The 13,706-nt window shown below is 37.6% G+C and overlaps 1 protein-coding gene across 1 annotated transcript; it reads right to left on the reverse strand.

The window, feature by feature from the left end:
- Positions 1 to 3,492: 3,492 nt before the first annotated feature.
- On the reverse strand, positions 3,493 to 5,920 carry LOC128864769 (uncharacterized). Its single transcript, XM_054104526.1, has 4 exons — positions 5,327 to 5,920; positions 4,924 to 5,267; positions 3,831 to 4,851; positions 3,493 to 3,782 (listed from the first exon to the last, which is right to left on the reverse strand). Exons 1-4 carry the CDS (start codon positions 5,910 to 5,912, stop codon positions 3,493 to 3,495), a joined length of 2,241 nt encoding a protein of 746 aa, XP_053960501.1. The 5' UTR covers positions 5,913 to 5,920.
- Positions 5,921 to 13,706: the final 7,786 nt, after the last annotated feature.

Here is a 13,706-nt window from a genome sequence, read left to right on the forward strand (position 1 = left end):
TACTCCACCGCCGGTGCGTGTTTGGCTGCCGCACTTGACGCATTTGTGATGTTTCGGACAATGATTAATAATCCGACAATCATCTTGAGAATCATCTGCTTTGACGCGCCAGCTTACACCAAGAATTGACTGAAGAAATTTGGCAGCAACGGCGATAGGCCATCCGCAGCAACAGCTCAACTAAACTCTGCGCTACTCCGCGAATTGATCATTGGAGTGATTACCCAGCGTCAACCGTCAATGATGCTTTCCATCTCCCACAAGGGAATTGATGTTTTCGTGCATCCAATCAACTGTAACTGCCAACAATGCGGTAGTAGCCGCCACAATAGCTCAACGAGAAGCTGCGTCATGGTTGCATGCCGCAATAAAAGCGAGTACGGCAGCCTTGGCAGCAGCAGCAGTAAAAATGCGAATTATAGAAATCACAGTGAGTGTGGCGGCAGCGGCAGCAACAAGCATACCGCCCCTAATCATCTGGCATTTGTATGCAACTATTAAGCGATGTTGATGGTATGTGCGTGTGTGCGTCACAACATTTTTTTTACATATATATTTTCTTTAAACGGAGGGCGGTCTAAACGGTTACCGCTGCAACAATGACGCGAAGTGGTTGCGTTATGCTGCGATGATTGCACGAAAATCGTTGAAAAATGTTCTTTCACCACGCAGCGTCACATTGCACTGTGCCGCGCTTAAGCACAACTACTTAAGCACCTAAACCTAACTAAAAATAACTGAAACCCTTTTCTGCTTTGCTGCGTTGCTTCCTGGAATGCATTTAAGCTTTTAGACCTTTCAGAAAAGGGATTCCTTCACGTGCGCCGCCGTTCATCATATTGCGCCAAGTTGATGGCAGCAATGAGAGAGAAATGGCGGATCACTGTGAGCCTACATACGCACATATTTACATACCTGTGCATATGTGAATGAAGTCCTTTTGTGTTTATTACCCTGTGAAGTTGCGCTGCAACCACGATTAGTCGGCTGAATGCCCATAGATACTCGTCGGTAGGCGAAGCAAGACGCAGGCGTGAGAGCCGCTCCGTTTGATGGCGTGGCAGGCAAATTGGTGCCATTAAAGGCGGCAGAATTAAATGCCTCACAATGCGTTCTGCGCATGAGTTTGGCAAACTTTCAACAGACGCCACTGCCAAATTTAACGCGCAAAGAATTTGTGCAAAGAAGTTAAAGTTCATGGCACAAAGAAATATGCGAAATCAGCGAGACGCGCAGCGACGTATTGAGACTTACGTAGTGCTATTCAATACATATTTTTGATTAGCCACCCTTATAAACGGCGTGTATTAAGATAGTAAATAAAAATTTCGAGTTTTGAAAAAAAAACAATACAAAATCGCATTCCTGTTGGATCTGTTTAAACTCGCGTTATAGAAATATTTATAAATAATTTAATAATAGTGCGGAATAGCAGTAGGGAATAAAACTGTGAAAGGTTTATTTCGAGCTCAACTACATACATATACGAGTATATGTAGGTATAAGTATATCCAGCAGCAAAATTATTAAAACGCCATTTATTGACGAGTTTTGACTATTTATGTATTATTTTTTTATTTAAATGAGTTATAATTTCAATACTGTTTATAAAAATATAGTTCATCCTACCGCAGACACCAGAATTATCCAAGTTTAAAACCTTGAACAAGATTTATAAAAATTCGAAAAATTATAATCAATATTTTTAATCAAATTTTAGAAAAAACTATAAGTACGCAGTTTTAGAGCCCATCAAATTTTAGTCCAATAAAATGTAAGTTTGTCGGCGCTCTAAATTTTCGTTGGTTTTTTATCAACTTTTCCCATGTAACGAATGCACGAAATCGTTTTTGTTTGAAGAAAATGCGTCAGTGGAAAAAATGTTCAAAAATCAACGAAAATTTTCAACGACCTTAAAGTTGAACAGTTGAAACTCAAATTTAATGTTTATTTTGTAAAACTGCATATTTACATTTTTCTATCGAAAATTTTTGCCTAAGGGGACAGATACCTGGAATATTTCAAAAAAACTGTTTTTTTCATAAAATGTTAATATAATATAAGGATTATAAGAATATGTCAAAAAAATTTTAGAACGCAAATTTAAGTTCTAATTAATAATTTTCTTTTGTTATAGATCGTCAACCGTGACGACTCTATTCTGTGCGTTCGAGCGCTGGGAGAGGTATAGTTACTTTGTATTCAAACTTTAGACGCGTTTTTCTTAAAACTATATTTTTCGAATTGGCGTACACGATAACTCGAAAAGTTATTAACCGATCTCCCTGAAATTTTGCACACATCTTTTTTTTTTTTTTTGATATTTCTTTCTATGTGAATTTACAATTTCGAAATTTTTCCAAAAATAATGTTTTCGAAGCAAAAATAGTAGGAAAATTTGCCCCAAAATACATTTTTCTTAAGCATTTTAGTCCGCGAAGTTTTTTTCTATTTGTAGTTAATTCATATAGAAAATAAGACATTAATAAACAAAAGAATTTTTGGTTTTTTGTATTCAGGTCACTGACTCCGATGCTACAATGCCCGCCGATTGAGAAGCCCCGCTGTGACCTTCCTGGAAGTATTGAGTGTACATCCGCCATTTTAAGTGATTAAAATAAAAAATAAAATTTTTATATTATTTTAATGTTTAGATAATCTGTGTGCCAATTTTGAAAAAAATATATTGACTTCTTCATTTTAAATAATTTTAATGAGAATCAGGGAAAATATGGCCGTTTACAGGTATCTGTCCTTTTAAAATTTTTGATATTTTGATGAAATGTTTCCAATTTGTATAAATCTTGTTCAAAGTGTGAAGCTCGCATTAAAATGATATTTATTATAGAATCAAATAAATTTTTCGCGAACAAAAGTTTAATTAAAAATTAAATAAATAGTCAAAACTATACAATATGAGTTGGGTTTTTATAGATTGGCAACGGATGATCCGTTCGTATTCTCGGTACTCGATGTACGTCACTGCTCCTCATAAAACGCAATCGTTTTACAAGGTGACAAAATGAATCATCCAATTTTGTTTTTGAATAATTCTTAACTAAATAAATAAAAAAAAAGAATAATTGTTTTGTGATGGAAATCTTTAGTTTGACCTTTACGCACTTCATTGCTTGCCTATTTTTATACTGCAGCTGCCTAGTTCATCTGTCCATTTGCAAAGATTATAAATTTTCCGATAGAGTGATTAATTTTGTGTATGCACTAGGGGTGTCCTTATTTTGGGAAAGTTACTAGATCATCGTTCACCGGGTCTAATTTTTTTCCTTTTGGTGTAAAAAAAATAACTGCAAAGTTTGAAGCCGATCGGGCTTCATTTGATGGACCCGGAAATCGCTTATATCTGAAAGATCCACTAATAGGTGTAAAAAAGACGATTTTTTCACTTTTTTACTTTATTCTGTATTTTTTTGCTCATGGTTGTTGCTTTTTTTTACATTTTCTAGTAAGGGTGTTAAATAAACTCACTAAAGTTCAGAGTGTCAAGTCAGATTTCTTATAGGAACGGAATTTTTCGCGATATGATTGCACAAACTGCAACACTAATTGGAGTTCTTCTTCGTCGTTCGTCAAAATTCTGTTAAAATCTTTTATAAATTTGATGCCTCTTTCAGCTGTATCATTAACAACAAACAAATTTTGACAAAAAGTCCAACCTTCTTCGTAATCAAATGCCGTTTCCCAAGTCGATGGGTCAAACTCTAAAAACGTTGTTGACAAACCAAAGCGGTTGAAAAATTTCTTCGTATTTTCTGAAACGAAATCTTTCAAAGTGTAATTTTCAAATGTTGATAAATTAGTATATGTTCGACCGTTTTTTAATTTCACAACTGGCTCTTTGGATTGTAATTTTTCAACCATTTGGCGTTTCTCTTCGTGAGACACATCTGAATCGAAGAAGGCTAGGGCTACCAATTCTTCCGACAAATACCATAAATGATGAGTCAATTTTTTTGTAACTGCCTTTGAGATTGCAGAATCAGTTTGATCGTATTGAACAGCAGCCTTAACGAAGTTCAAATCTTGGAGAGGAGCAGCTATAGCATTCGTACATCTGAACCATGGCTTGATATAAAGTTTGATGAGAAAAATGCAAATATCGCGCAAACCATTCGCTTCTCTTTTTGTAAGCTGAAATTGTTGTCGAAATAAGAAAATCTTCAAGCAATAAATAGCTTTTGCCATCCATCGAGCGTTACTCGTTGGTCCTGGTGTACGGAAGTTGAACGGTCCTGCTCCAAGAAATGTAAGAACCAATTCGAGAAACTCTTTATAATCGTCTCGAATTTGATTCTTTGTCAACTGATCAAAACAAAATTTTTTGATGTTCTCTTGTTCAACTTGATCAATTTGCAAAAGAACCATTTTTTCGTTGAGACCACTGCAAAACGAATCCAAATCGTAACTTGTCCAAGACTTGGCAAATCTTTCAAAAATTAGAACTTCTGGTGCCGAGCTAGGTGATAATTTGACCTCAAAAACGCTCGACAGAAGAATCTCGTAAACATGATGTCGACACGATAAATCTAACAACTGACGCTTTAGTTTCTTTTCCAAGAGTACACTAGCTCCTTTTTCTGTGCCGGTATTACTTGAAGTTGTGTCAAAACATTTGCCTTGCAAGTACTCCGCAATGTTCCATTTAACTAATGTCTCGTGAACCGCAGCAGCAATGTGTTCTCCACTTGACGATTCAATTTTCGGTGCTCCGAGGAACTTGGATGTCCCATTGTAGCTCACAAGAACTGCTATGCGCTCAACTTTGAGTCTACCAATCAAATCTTGTAGTAGTTTGCCATCCCAATGAACAACTAATGATCCAACGGTATTTATCTAAAAAATTTATTTTAAAATGAAAAATTGAAAACCCAATAAAAATTAAATATAAGCTGAAGTTTTAATTACGTTGTCGGGAAACCGAGCCATCACATCTTTTGTATCTTCCAATCGATGTTCCAGGCGAGCGCGATGAATAGTTGAACGGTTGATAGCTAACTCTTCAGCCCGTATTCCAAATGCTTCAGCAGCTGCAATGAGGATATGCACGGCCATACCATCCGAAACTTTAGCATTATCAAGTGCAGCAGCCAATCTTGCTGTGATGAATTCTTTTCGGCCTCTTTTTTTGGCGGATGTTGCGTTACCAGCTACTTTCTCTGGTTCCCAGTCATCGTCAATCGGTTCATTTTCTTCATCAATCGTTTCACAAAATGGCATTTCAGCATCTTCATCATCACAATTCACGACATCTGAAAAAATTCACAATCAAATATGATTTTTGAAATTATGACATATTGCAATAAATTACCTGAAGGTCTAGCCATCTCTTCCTCGCGTTTTCTTTTACGCGCTTCTTCTTTTTCTTGTCGTTCTTGCGTACGTTTTTCTCGCCCATATAACTTCATATCGACACCAACCATGCAGCCTGGACGACCTTTTTGTCTTTGCAATTTTAAAAATTCTCTGTCCTCTTCAATTCGAATTTTTTCCAACGCATCACCGATGGCAATATCAAACAAATCATCAAGATTTTGAGTAAATTGTTCGGCAACTTGCTTTTGTGCATTTGACCTTTTATCTGGGACAGTTCTTTGTATGTTTTTCCATTGGTCGTAAACTTTCATCAGCTTTTTCACACACTTATCATCATTAATAATTGGAATGCGAGCTTGTTGCCAAAATATTACAGCTGCACTTATGGTCAATTTTGCACTGTCTTTTGCAGTAAGTCCAACAAATCGCATATTATGGAACATCACTTGTAACACTTGTTTGATGCACGGAAGTTTGGCGCCCGTGATCTGATGCGCAGTGTTGCCGATCAAATCAATGTTATTCAAATTTTTCACAGATCTTCTACTTGAATGACTTGAGGTCGATGGTTTATCCGACATGGTGATATTTTTTTTGCCATATGTTGTCAAAATATCAAAGTCGCTTTGAAGCCGCTGCGCATAATATCATTTATGGGAGAGAAGACTCGCGCGGCCACCTACCGGCGTGGCGCCGAGTCGCACACGACCCTTGCGCGGGGTTGGCTGACATGCAGGACGATTTAGTGGAAAAGGGAAAAATACGTATATATTTGAAAAAATGTAGGATTGAAAAAAAAATATAATTACATATATTTAAAAAAACCCCAACAAAAAACGATACGAAATCGACTATATTTTCATTTGACATGCTGTAAATTTAAATGAAAAATGTTCCTGTTAGGTGGTTTTTTTGTAAAATATATTTGAAATGAAATGTAATAATATTTATTCAATGTAATTTAATAAAAAAAAGCAACAACCATGAGCAAAAAAATACAGAATAAAGTAAAAAAGTGAAAAAATCGTCTTTTTTACACCTATTAGTGGATCTTTCAGATATAAGCGATTTCCGGGTCCATCAAATGAAGCCCGATCGGCTTCAAACTTTGCAGTTATTTTTTTTATACCAAAAGGAAAAAAATTAGACCCGGTGAACGATGATCTAGTAACTTTCCCAAAATAAGGACACCCCTAGTATGCACAGAACAATTTATTTATTTTCTTCATATGTGAGTGTGCCAATGCAGTAGTAGCAGCATCATTTACATTTTTCTATTGTAGTTGAATATGAAACTGACGAGGAAGAGCAATGAAGGTCGATAACTAAAAAATGTGAACTAAATAACTTTTAATAAAACTATCAAAAGTGGTTTCCAAACTAGGCACATATGTACATATATGGATATGCCCTTATGTCGCACAAAATCTGAAGCTAATCTTATGATCGCCCTCGCACATGTCTTTTACGAGCTATAGTCGCTGGCTGCTGATGTATAGCCGATGCTTAAATAACTTGTGTTTCGAATAAAAAACAAAAATATTTTGAAAAATATTATTATATTAAAAAAAAGTTAATGGGGAGAAAAATTGTGAAAGAACTTGGGGGTAACCATTAAGTTATTCAAATTTTCTAAGTTCTTAGCCAAAAAATAATTTTCTCGAGTGCATCACTAAATGTTCGCCAATATTGTATTATATTTTGTATTGTTACTTTTTGTATATATAAGTAATAATAATTATAAATAATGTCTGACTGTAAAGCAGGTGAAAAGTAGTTAACTTCTTATAAAAAATAATATTACCTCTCATACTAAGGATCTAGCTTTTCAAGATTCTACGCGCAGTTTTACTGTTTATTGTAAATAAAAAATATAAAAATTTAAAAATGTGAATTACAACTTTGTTTAGAGAAAATGACCAGTACGATTTCTGCTGGCCAAAGAAATATACCAAAGTCTACGCTCGCGAGACTGCGCAAATGATGTTTATCCCATAAAGTTAAGTCTTTGCACTTACGCTTACAGCGAATTTCGGTTTTTTGCTTTCATACAAACAGTGGGATGTTATTTCGTTGCCCGAGTCTCTATTTCATTTAAAATAACTAACTTCTTGAATAACTTCTGAGTTATTTAACAATTACCTTCAGGTAAAGTCTTCCTCTTGGCGACCGCCGCAGCTAAATGGGTTGGTGTGCATGAAACAGTGGTCGCCCCTCAGCAGGCAATGGCAAACCTCCGAGTGTATTTCTGCCATGAAAAAGCTCCTCATATAAATTGGGAGTCGGCTTAAAACTGTAGGTCCGTTCAACATCAAGACACACGCCACAAATAGAAGGAGGAGCTTGGCCTAACACCTAATGGAAGTGTACGCCCCAGTAATTTATTTATTTATTTTTGTAGTATTTTTAATACCACAACAACTTTTGCGTTTACCTATGTATACATATTCTGTCACTGAATTATCTGTGTTTCAAGAAGATTTCTAAATTCCAACAAATTTTTATTAGTAATTGAAAACCGCAGATAATTTTTTTTTGTACTTGTTAACAAATCTTTTCTCCAGCTATACTTTACCTCCGGTGGCTACCACTACTTCATCAAACGATCTTACTTTGCATTGGCGGAGCTCAAGGACAACGCCCAAGGAGGCAAGTAACGCGCGGCTGAAGATTTTTCTCTTGAAAATTATGGATATACAAAGTGCAACCTAAAATGTAAGGAAACTATTCAGTCGCAGAGGAACGCACACTAAACGATCTTTGCTAGCAGTGTTCAAGGACAACCTTCAGGTGGAGCGACTCATTCAGAACAACTTGGAGTATAAAGGTAGTTTCGCCAACCAGAACATGGCTGGCTACTTTTCAAACCTTATGGGCAGTAGTAGAGGAAGCAGTCGAATAAATAAAATCAATAGTAGATACCTTCTCGGGCTGTTAAATGCTTTTAAAGTTATTGACTCTGACAAGTTATTGACAGCTTTAGCGAACTGCCGCAGATCCCTATATGGGTACATACCAGGAAAACAACCGCTTTCACAACAGACAGTGTATTTCCGTTCTATATCCTTAATTCCTATTCTCACCTCCACGTAGTACATCCTGGTAACCTGAGAAACCAAAATCGAAGATGAGGTATCCAATCCGCATGGGAGGCATAGTTAGGGCTAACGAGAGGGGAAGCTTCGGAGAGCTACTTTGACATATACAATTTAAAGGCCTCCTGAAGTTCCCAACCTTTGTCTCGGAGCAAGCGGCTGCAAAAGGCGTCAGTTCTTCAGGTTAGAAGCGGCTCAATGCAATTGAGTATGTAACCAATAACCAATATTTTATCCATGGAGCTCACCAGTTCTCCTTTAGATTGTAGCTTATGAATGTACTCCACGGTTTTTGTGCTATAGATATAAAAACATGAATTTGCGCCCGCGAGGAATGCAGTCTTTGAGTGGTACCTACAGATATGTGGAAAATCCGCCTCCTACGGCAGCATCCACGTTTATATAAAAATAGTTCTACAACTGAAACCTCAACGAGGCCTTATGTTCCATTGAGGACAAAAGAAATTGATGATGAACCCCACTCCGGAGAAGGAGGAGCGGACTTTCAAATTTAAGTTCAGGGGCTGGAAAATTAAAATAAGAAAAATTGGCGAACGTATTTTCACAAATAATTTATTGAAATTTGAAAAAGGCGGGCCAAGAAGCACCGAGACGTTGGGAGCTCTTTAAACACTCAGGCTGAAAAAGCCCATCGTATTCGAAGCTCTGGAAAGTAAAAGGGTTGATAATTGGAGAAAACGAGAAAAGTGACAATGGGAAAGGGACAGAATGGAATAGAGACAGAGACAGAGATAGGTAGTCCTGTGAGAGTTTTCCAGATTCTTAGGAAAATCTGAAAATATCCCGCAGTTTGAGAGAGAAAATTTTCTGGGTTCATTGGCAAATTTGAAAATATGCTCCAGTTTGAGAGAACGAATTTCACTAGTTTTCATGACATGGAAACCTAAAATTCGTAGCCTTGCTCTAGCAAAGGCAGAACACTCGCAGAAAATACTCAGTACTATCCGGCTCTTCTAAGCAAGATAGGCAAATCGGGTCGTTTGCAATGGCGGTCATATGCTGACCCTATGTGCTGTGTGCTGTAATAATACTGACCATCAGCCGAACGTCTTTTCTACCAAGTCTTAGAAGAAACCACTTATTAAACACATATTTCTCATTACATGAAAATCATTTTATTCTTCTGTGGTGCATCAATATTAATATCTTCCAAGAAAACTCCATTCCACGCTCCTCATCCACTTCGCTTGTTCTCAGTGACGGCCAAATAGCCACACATCGTAATGAAAATTATCAGTTTCAATAATCTTTCAAAATTATCGATAATTTCAGCATCAGCTGCAAAGCGAAGTAAGCGTAGCTTGTCGTCAAATAGTCTCGCTTTCTTCAAGAAGAACTCAAAAATTTGTCGCGCTTCCAGCGAATCAAAAAGGATACTTAAGAAAATGATAAATCTTAAGTGGTTACACCATACAAAATGCGTTCTAATGACTATTTGTGTAAAGGCCCCAGCTACCAGGTGTTTTCCAACAATAGTGGCAAAAGTATATACGAATTTCGCCGATCCGTGTCATTAATATCCAACATGCATTATGCGAGTACAAAAACACAGGCAATATTCAATTTCGGCGATTGGTTGCGCCATAAAACCAACAAGGACATGAAAAAAACGTAAAAAAAAATTAAAAAAACTTAAAAGAATTCCAATAACAAATAATAATAATGATACGTAATAAAAGGGCAACATAAAAAATTGAGCACCGCATAAAATTCTTTTGAAGCCTTTTGTCTGCTCTTTCAATATGCCTCATTTTTGTCTGATTACACGCATTTTTCTCACACGCAATCCAACCCCACACACACACTTACACACGCATGTGTACTTTAAAAGAAAATTTCGATTTTCGATTATAAATTCTTAATTCAAAGCGCGTTCGTCGTTCTGCTCCTGTTGGTCCTGTGCGGCACTCACATTAGTGCACAATTGGATTTGAATTGACTTCTGTGTTGTTAATTTCTCGCTGCCAAGCATAAACTACAAAATTAATTGTCCTTTTGTTGGTTACTTCCATTGTGGGTGCATGCAACAAAAGTCCCCAAAAAACAAAAAAACAAAAAACAACGAAAAATAATATACAACAAATGGCTACAATCTTTTCAATGGCATTGTGAGTGGCACTGTGTAATTCATATTTTTTTTTTACTTTACTTTTTGTAGTGGATACTCAAAGGTGAAAAGGTGAGCATGTCAAGCGCTTTGTAGTCACACAGCAACAAGTTGATCTATGTATTTTCCAACAAAGTGCATACGGCGGGGTGTGGGTGTGTGTGCATCGATTGATGTGCACTCGTCCACGATCGATGCTCACAGATAGGCGATCGATCGATGGTTCCACTGCTTGATTGTGCGATCGACATCCCAGCCATTGTGTCTCGAATGTAAGTGCTGTTTTTGTTATTTTATATTTGTTGCAATTGTTGTTGTTGTTGTTGTATGCATTCAAGTGGTTGGATAATCCATTGTTAACATCATTTTAGCCAAAAATGTTTGGTCATTTAAGCCGTTAAGTTGAAAGGAAATCGATTGCTGGTGTTTGTATTCGTAAAGGATTAAGGTGTAATAAATTTTAAGAATGCACAAATGCAGCTAAGTGTGTTAATGTGACTCACAGCTGCTTGAGACTCATTTTGTAGGACTATGGGAAGGGGTATTTGATAATAATAATTTAATACAATAATATTCTGCTAAAAAAATGTGAAGAGGCCATCGGCCCTACGCAATTTCGTTTTAGAAATGGCATAGGAACTCGTGAAGCACTGTTTTGTGTCCATGTTCTTGTCCGAAATTTCAAAGAAGTGCAAAAGGATGTATTCGTGTGTTTTGTAGACTATGAAAAAGCATTCGACACAGTGCAACATGACAAGCTCTTTAACATCCTACTATCACTCGATATTGCCACAAAAGCATTGCGATGTTTAAAAAACCTTTATTGGAACCAGATGGCCGTAAATAATGTTGACAATGAAAAATCACAGGAAATCCCCATTCTTAAAGGAGTTAGGCAAGGATGTATATTATCACCCATCCTTTTCAACATCCAATCTTCCAAGAAGCTCTTTGGCATTCCCACGAAGGCATTAAAGTTAATGGTGTGCTTATAAATAATATTAGATATGCCGAGGATAACTTTAACGGATGTGCAAACGATATTAAATAAAGTTGTCCATCACAGCGAAAATTACGGTCTTAAAATGAACATTAATAAAACGAAATTCATACATGTCACCGGGAGTCACGCAGGAGCAGACACTAATGAAACACAGAAAAAATTTTCGAATTACAAATACCTTGGATGCTGGTTGAATGAAAATTGGGACACATCAGCCGAAATAAAAACCAGAATAGAAATGACTAGATCTACATTTTGCAAATTTAGAAAGATCTTAAGCTGCCATGACTTCGATGTGAATCTTAAAACTAGTTTTGTGAAGTGTTATGTTAGTCTGTGCTCTTATACGGCTTGGAATGTTGGACACTCATGTCTCTGACATGAACAGACTCGAGGCCTTCGAAATGTGGATTTTTAGGCGAATTTTGAAAATTCCGTGGAACTTAGAGGTAGAGTAGAATGGGGTAAGATAGGTGGAAACTAGTCAAGGTCGTCTTCATTCCAAAAATAGGCAGGAGGAGACATGAATGAGGGAAGGACCAATCAGTCTTTCGTCTTTCCTGTTAAAAACCTTTGAAAGACTTTTGGATATATATCTTAGAAGCTCTTTGGAGAGCTCTGGTATATCTACTGCACAACATGCGTACCTTAAAGGCAAATCTACGGAGACAGCGCTTCACGAGGTAATCCGAACAATAGAGGGCTCTCTAGAGAACAAACATTATACCATGGCGGCATTCTTGGATATAGAAGGCGCCTTTAACAATGTTAGTACAGATGCGATCCAACGGGCGTTGATAGACTTAGAGGTGGACAATTGCATCAGTAATTGGGTCATCTCTATGCTAGAAACCAGGATCATCAAAGCTAATATGGGTTATATCAGTATAACCAAGAAGGTCCACAGAGGCACCCCACAGGGGGAAGTACTGTCTCCACTTCTCTGGTTATGCGTTATTAGCAAAGTCTTAATAAAACTTAATAGAGGTGGGGTAAAAGCGGTGGCGTACGCTGATGATGTGGTCTTAATGGCGTCAGGACTGTGTCCTAATACGATCAGTGGGATCATCCAAAGGGCATTAGGCGAGTTTAACTCCTGGGCCAAAGGCTGTGGGCTAGGTTTAAGCCCACGTAAAACAGAGCTTATGCTTTTCACCACCAGATATAAGATACCACCTTTTACCCTACCAAATATTAACGGACAAACTCTCTCACTATCACCCAGCTCAAAGTACTTAGGGGTAATTCTGGACTCCAAACTAAGCTGGAAATTAAATGTTGAAGAACGGGTAAGGAAGGCAGAAATTGCTTTATATTCTGTAAACGTATGCTTGGAAGAAGATGGGGTCTTCAACCTAAGCATACATTATGGCTGTATAAGACGGTTATACGACCTATTCTATCGTATGGTTCGGTAGTTTGGTGGAAGGCTCTAGGGAGAAAGTACAATACCAAACTACTCGGCAGAATACAAAGATCAGCACGTGCAATAACGGTCGGCGCAATCAGATCATGTCCTAGAGAGGCTCTCAATGCACTAACACACGTTATTCCAATAGACCTACATATTAAGAAGACGGCAACCATGAGTGCAATTAGGTTAAACGAAGCGGGTCGCTGGAGAGAAAAAAACGTATGGTCATGCTAGTCTATTATTGCGACAAACTCAGTTAATCTCGGTGAGAACTGACTACATCGTCCCGACGGTAACTTTCAATAGGAATTTTGCCACTCTCTTTCCAACTAAGGAAGAATGGAATAAGGGATTCTCTCTAAACAACTTCGACACTACAGTCTATACGGATGGAAGTAAAATGGGCTGCGGTGTTGGAGCTGGTATATATTCTCACAGACTTAAAATTGAGAAATCTGTGCGTCTCCCTAATACCAGCAGTGTCTTCCAGGCGGAAGTACTGGCGATTGGGGAAGCTTGCAGGCTACTAATCGCAAATTTCTCTTTTAAGGGTAATATCGCTATTCTCTCGGATAGCCAAGCTGCAATCCAGGCACTGGGTTCGGCCCACAGTGGTGGCACAAAGTAGGAATAGCCTCACCATCTTGAGTGAAAACCATAAAGTTACCTTAATCTGGGTCCCGGGACATCGGATCATTGAAGGTAACGAAAAAACAGATGAACTGGCAAGAGGGG

Source organism: Anastrepha ludens, chromosome 5 (genome assembly GCF_028408465.1).
Source record: "Anastrepha ludens isolate Willacy chromosome 5, idAnaLude1.1, whole genome shotgun sequence".
Classification (NCBI taxonomy): Eukaryota; Metazoa; Arthropoda; class Insecta; order Diptera; family Tephritidae; genus Anastrepha; species Anastrepha ludens.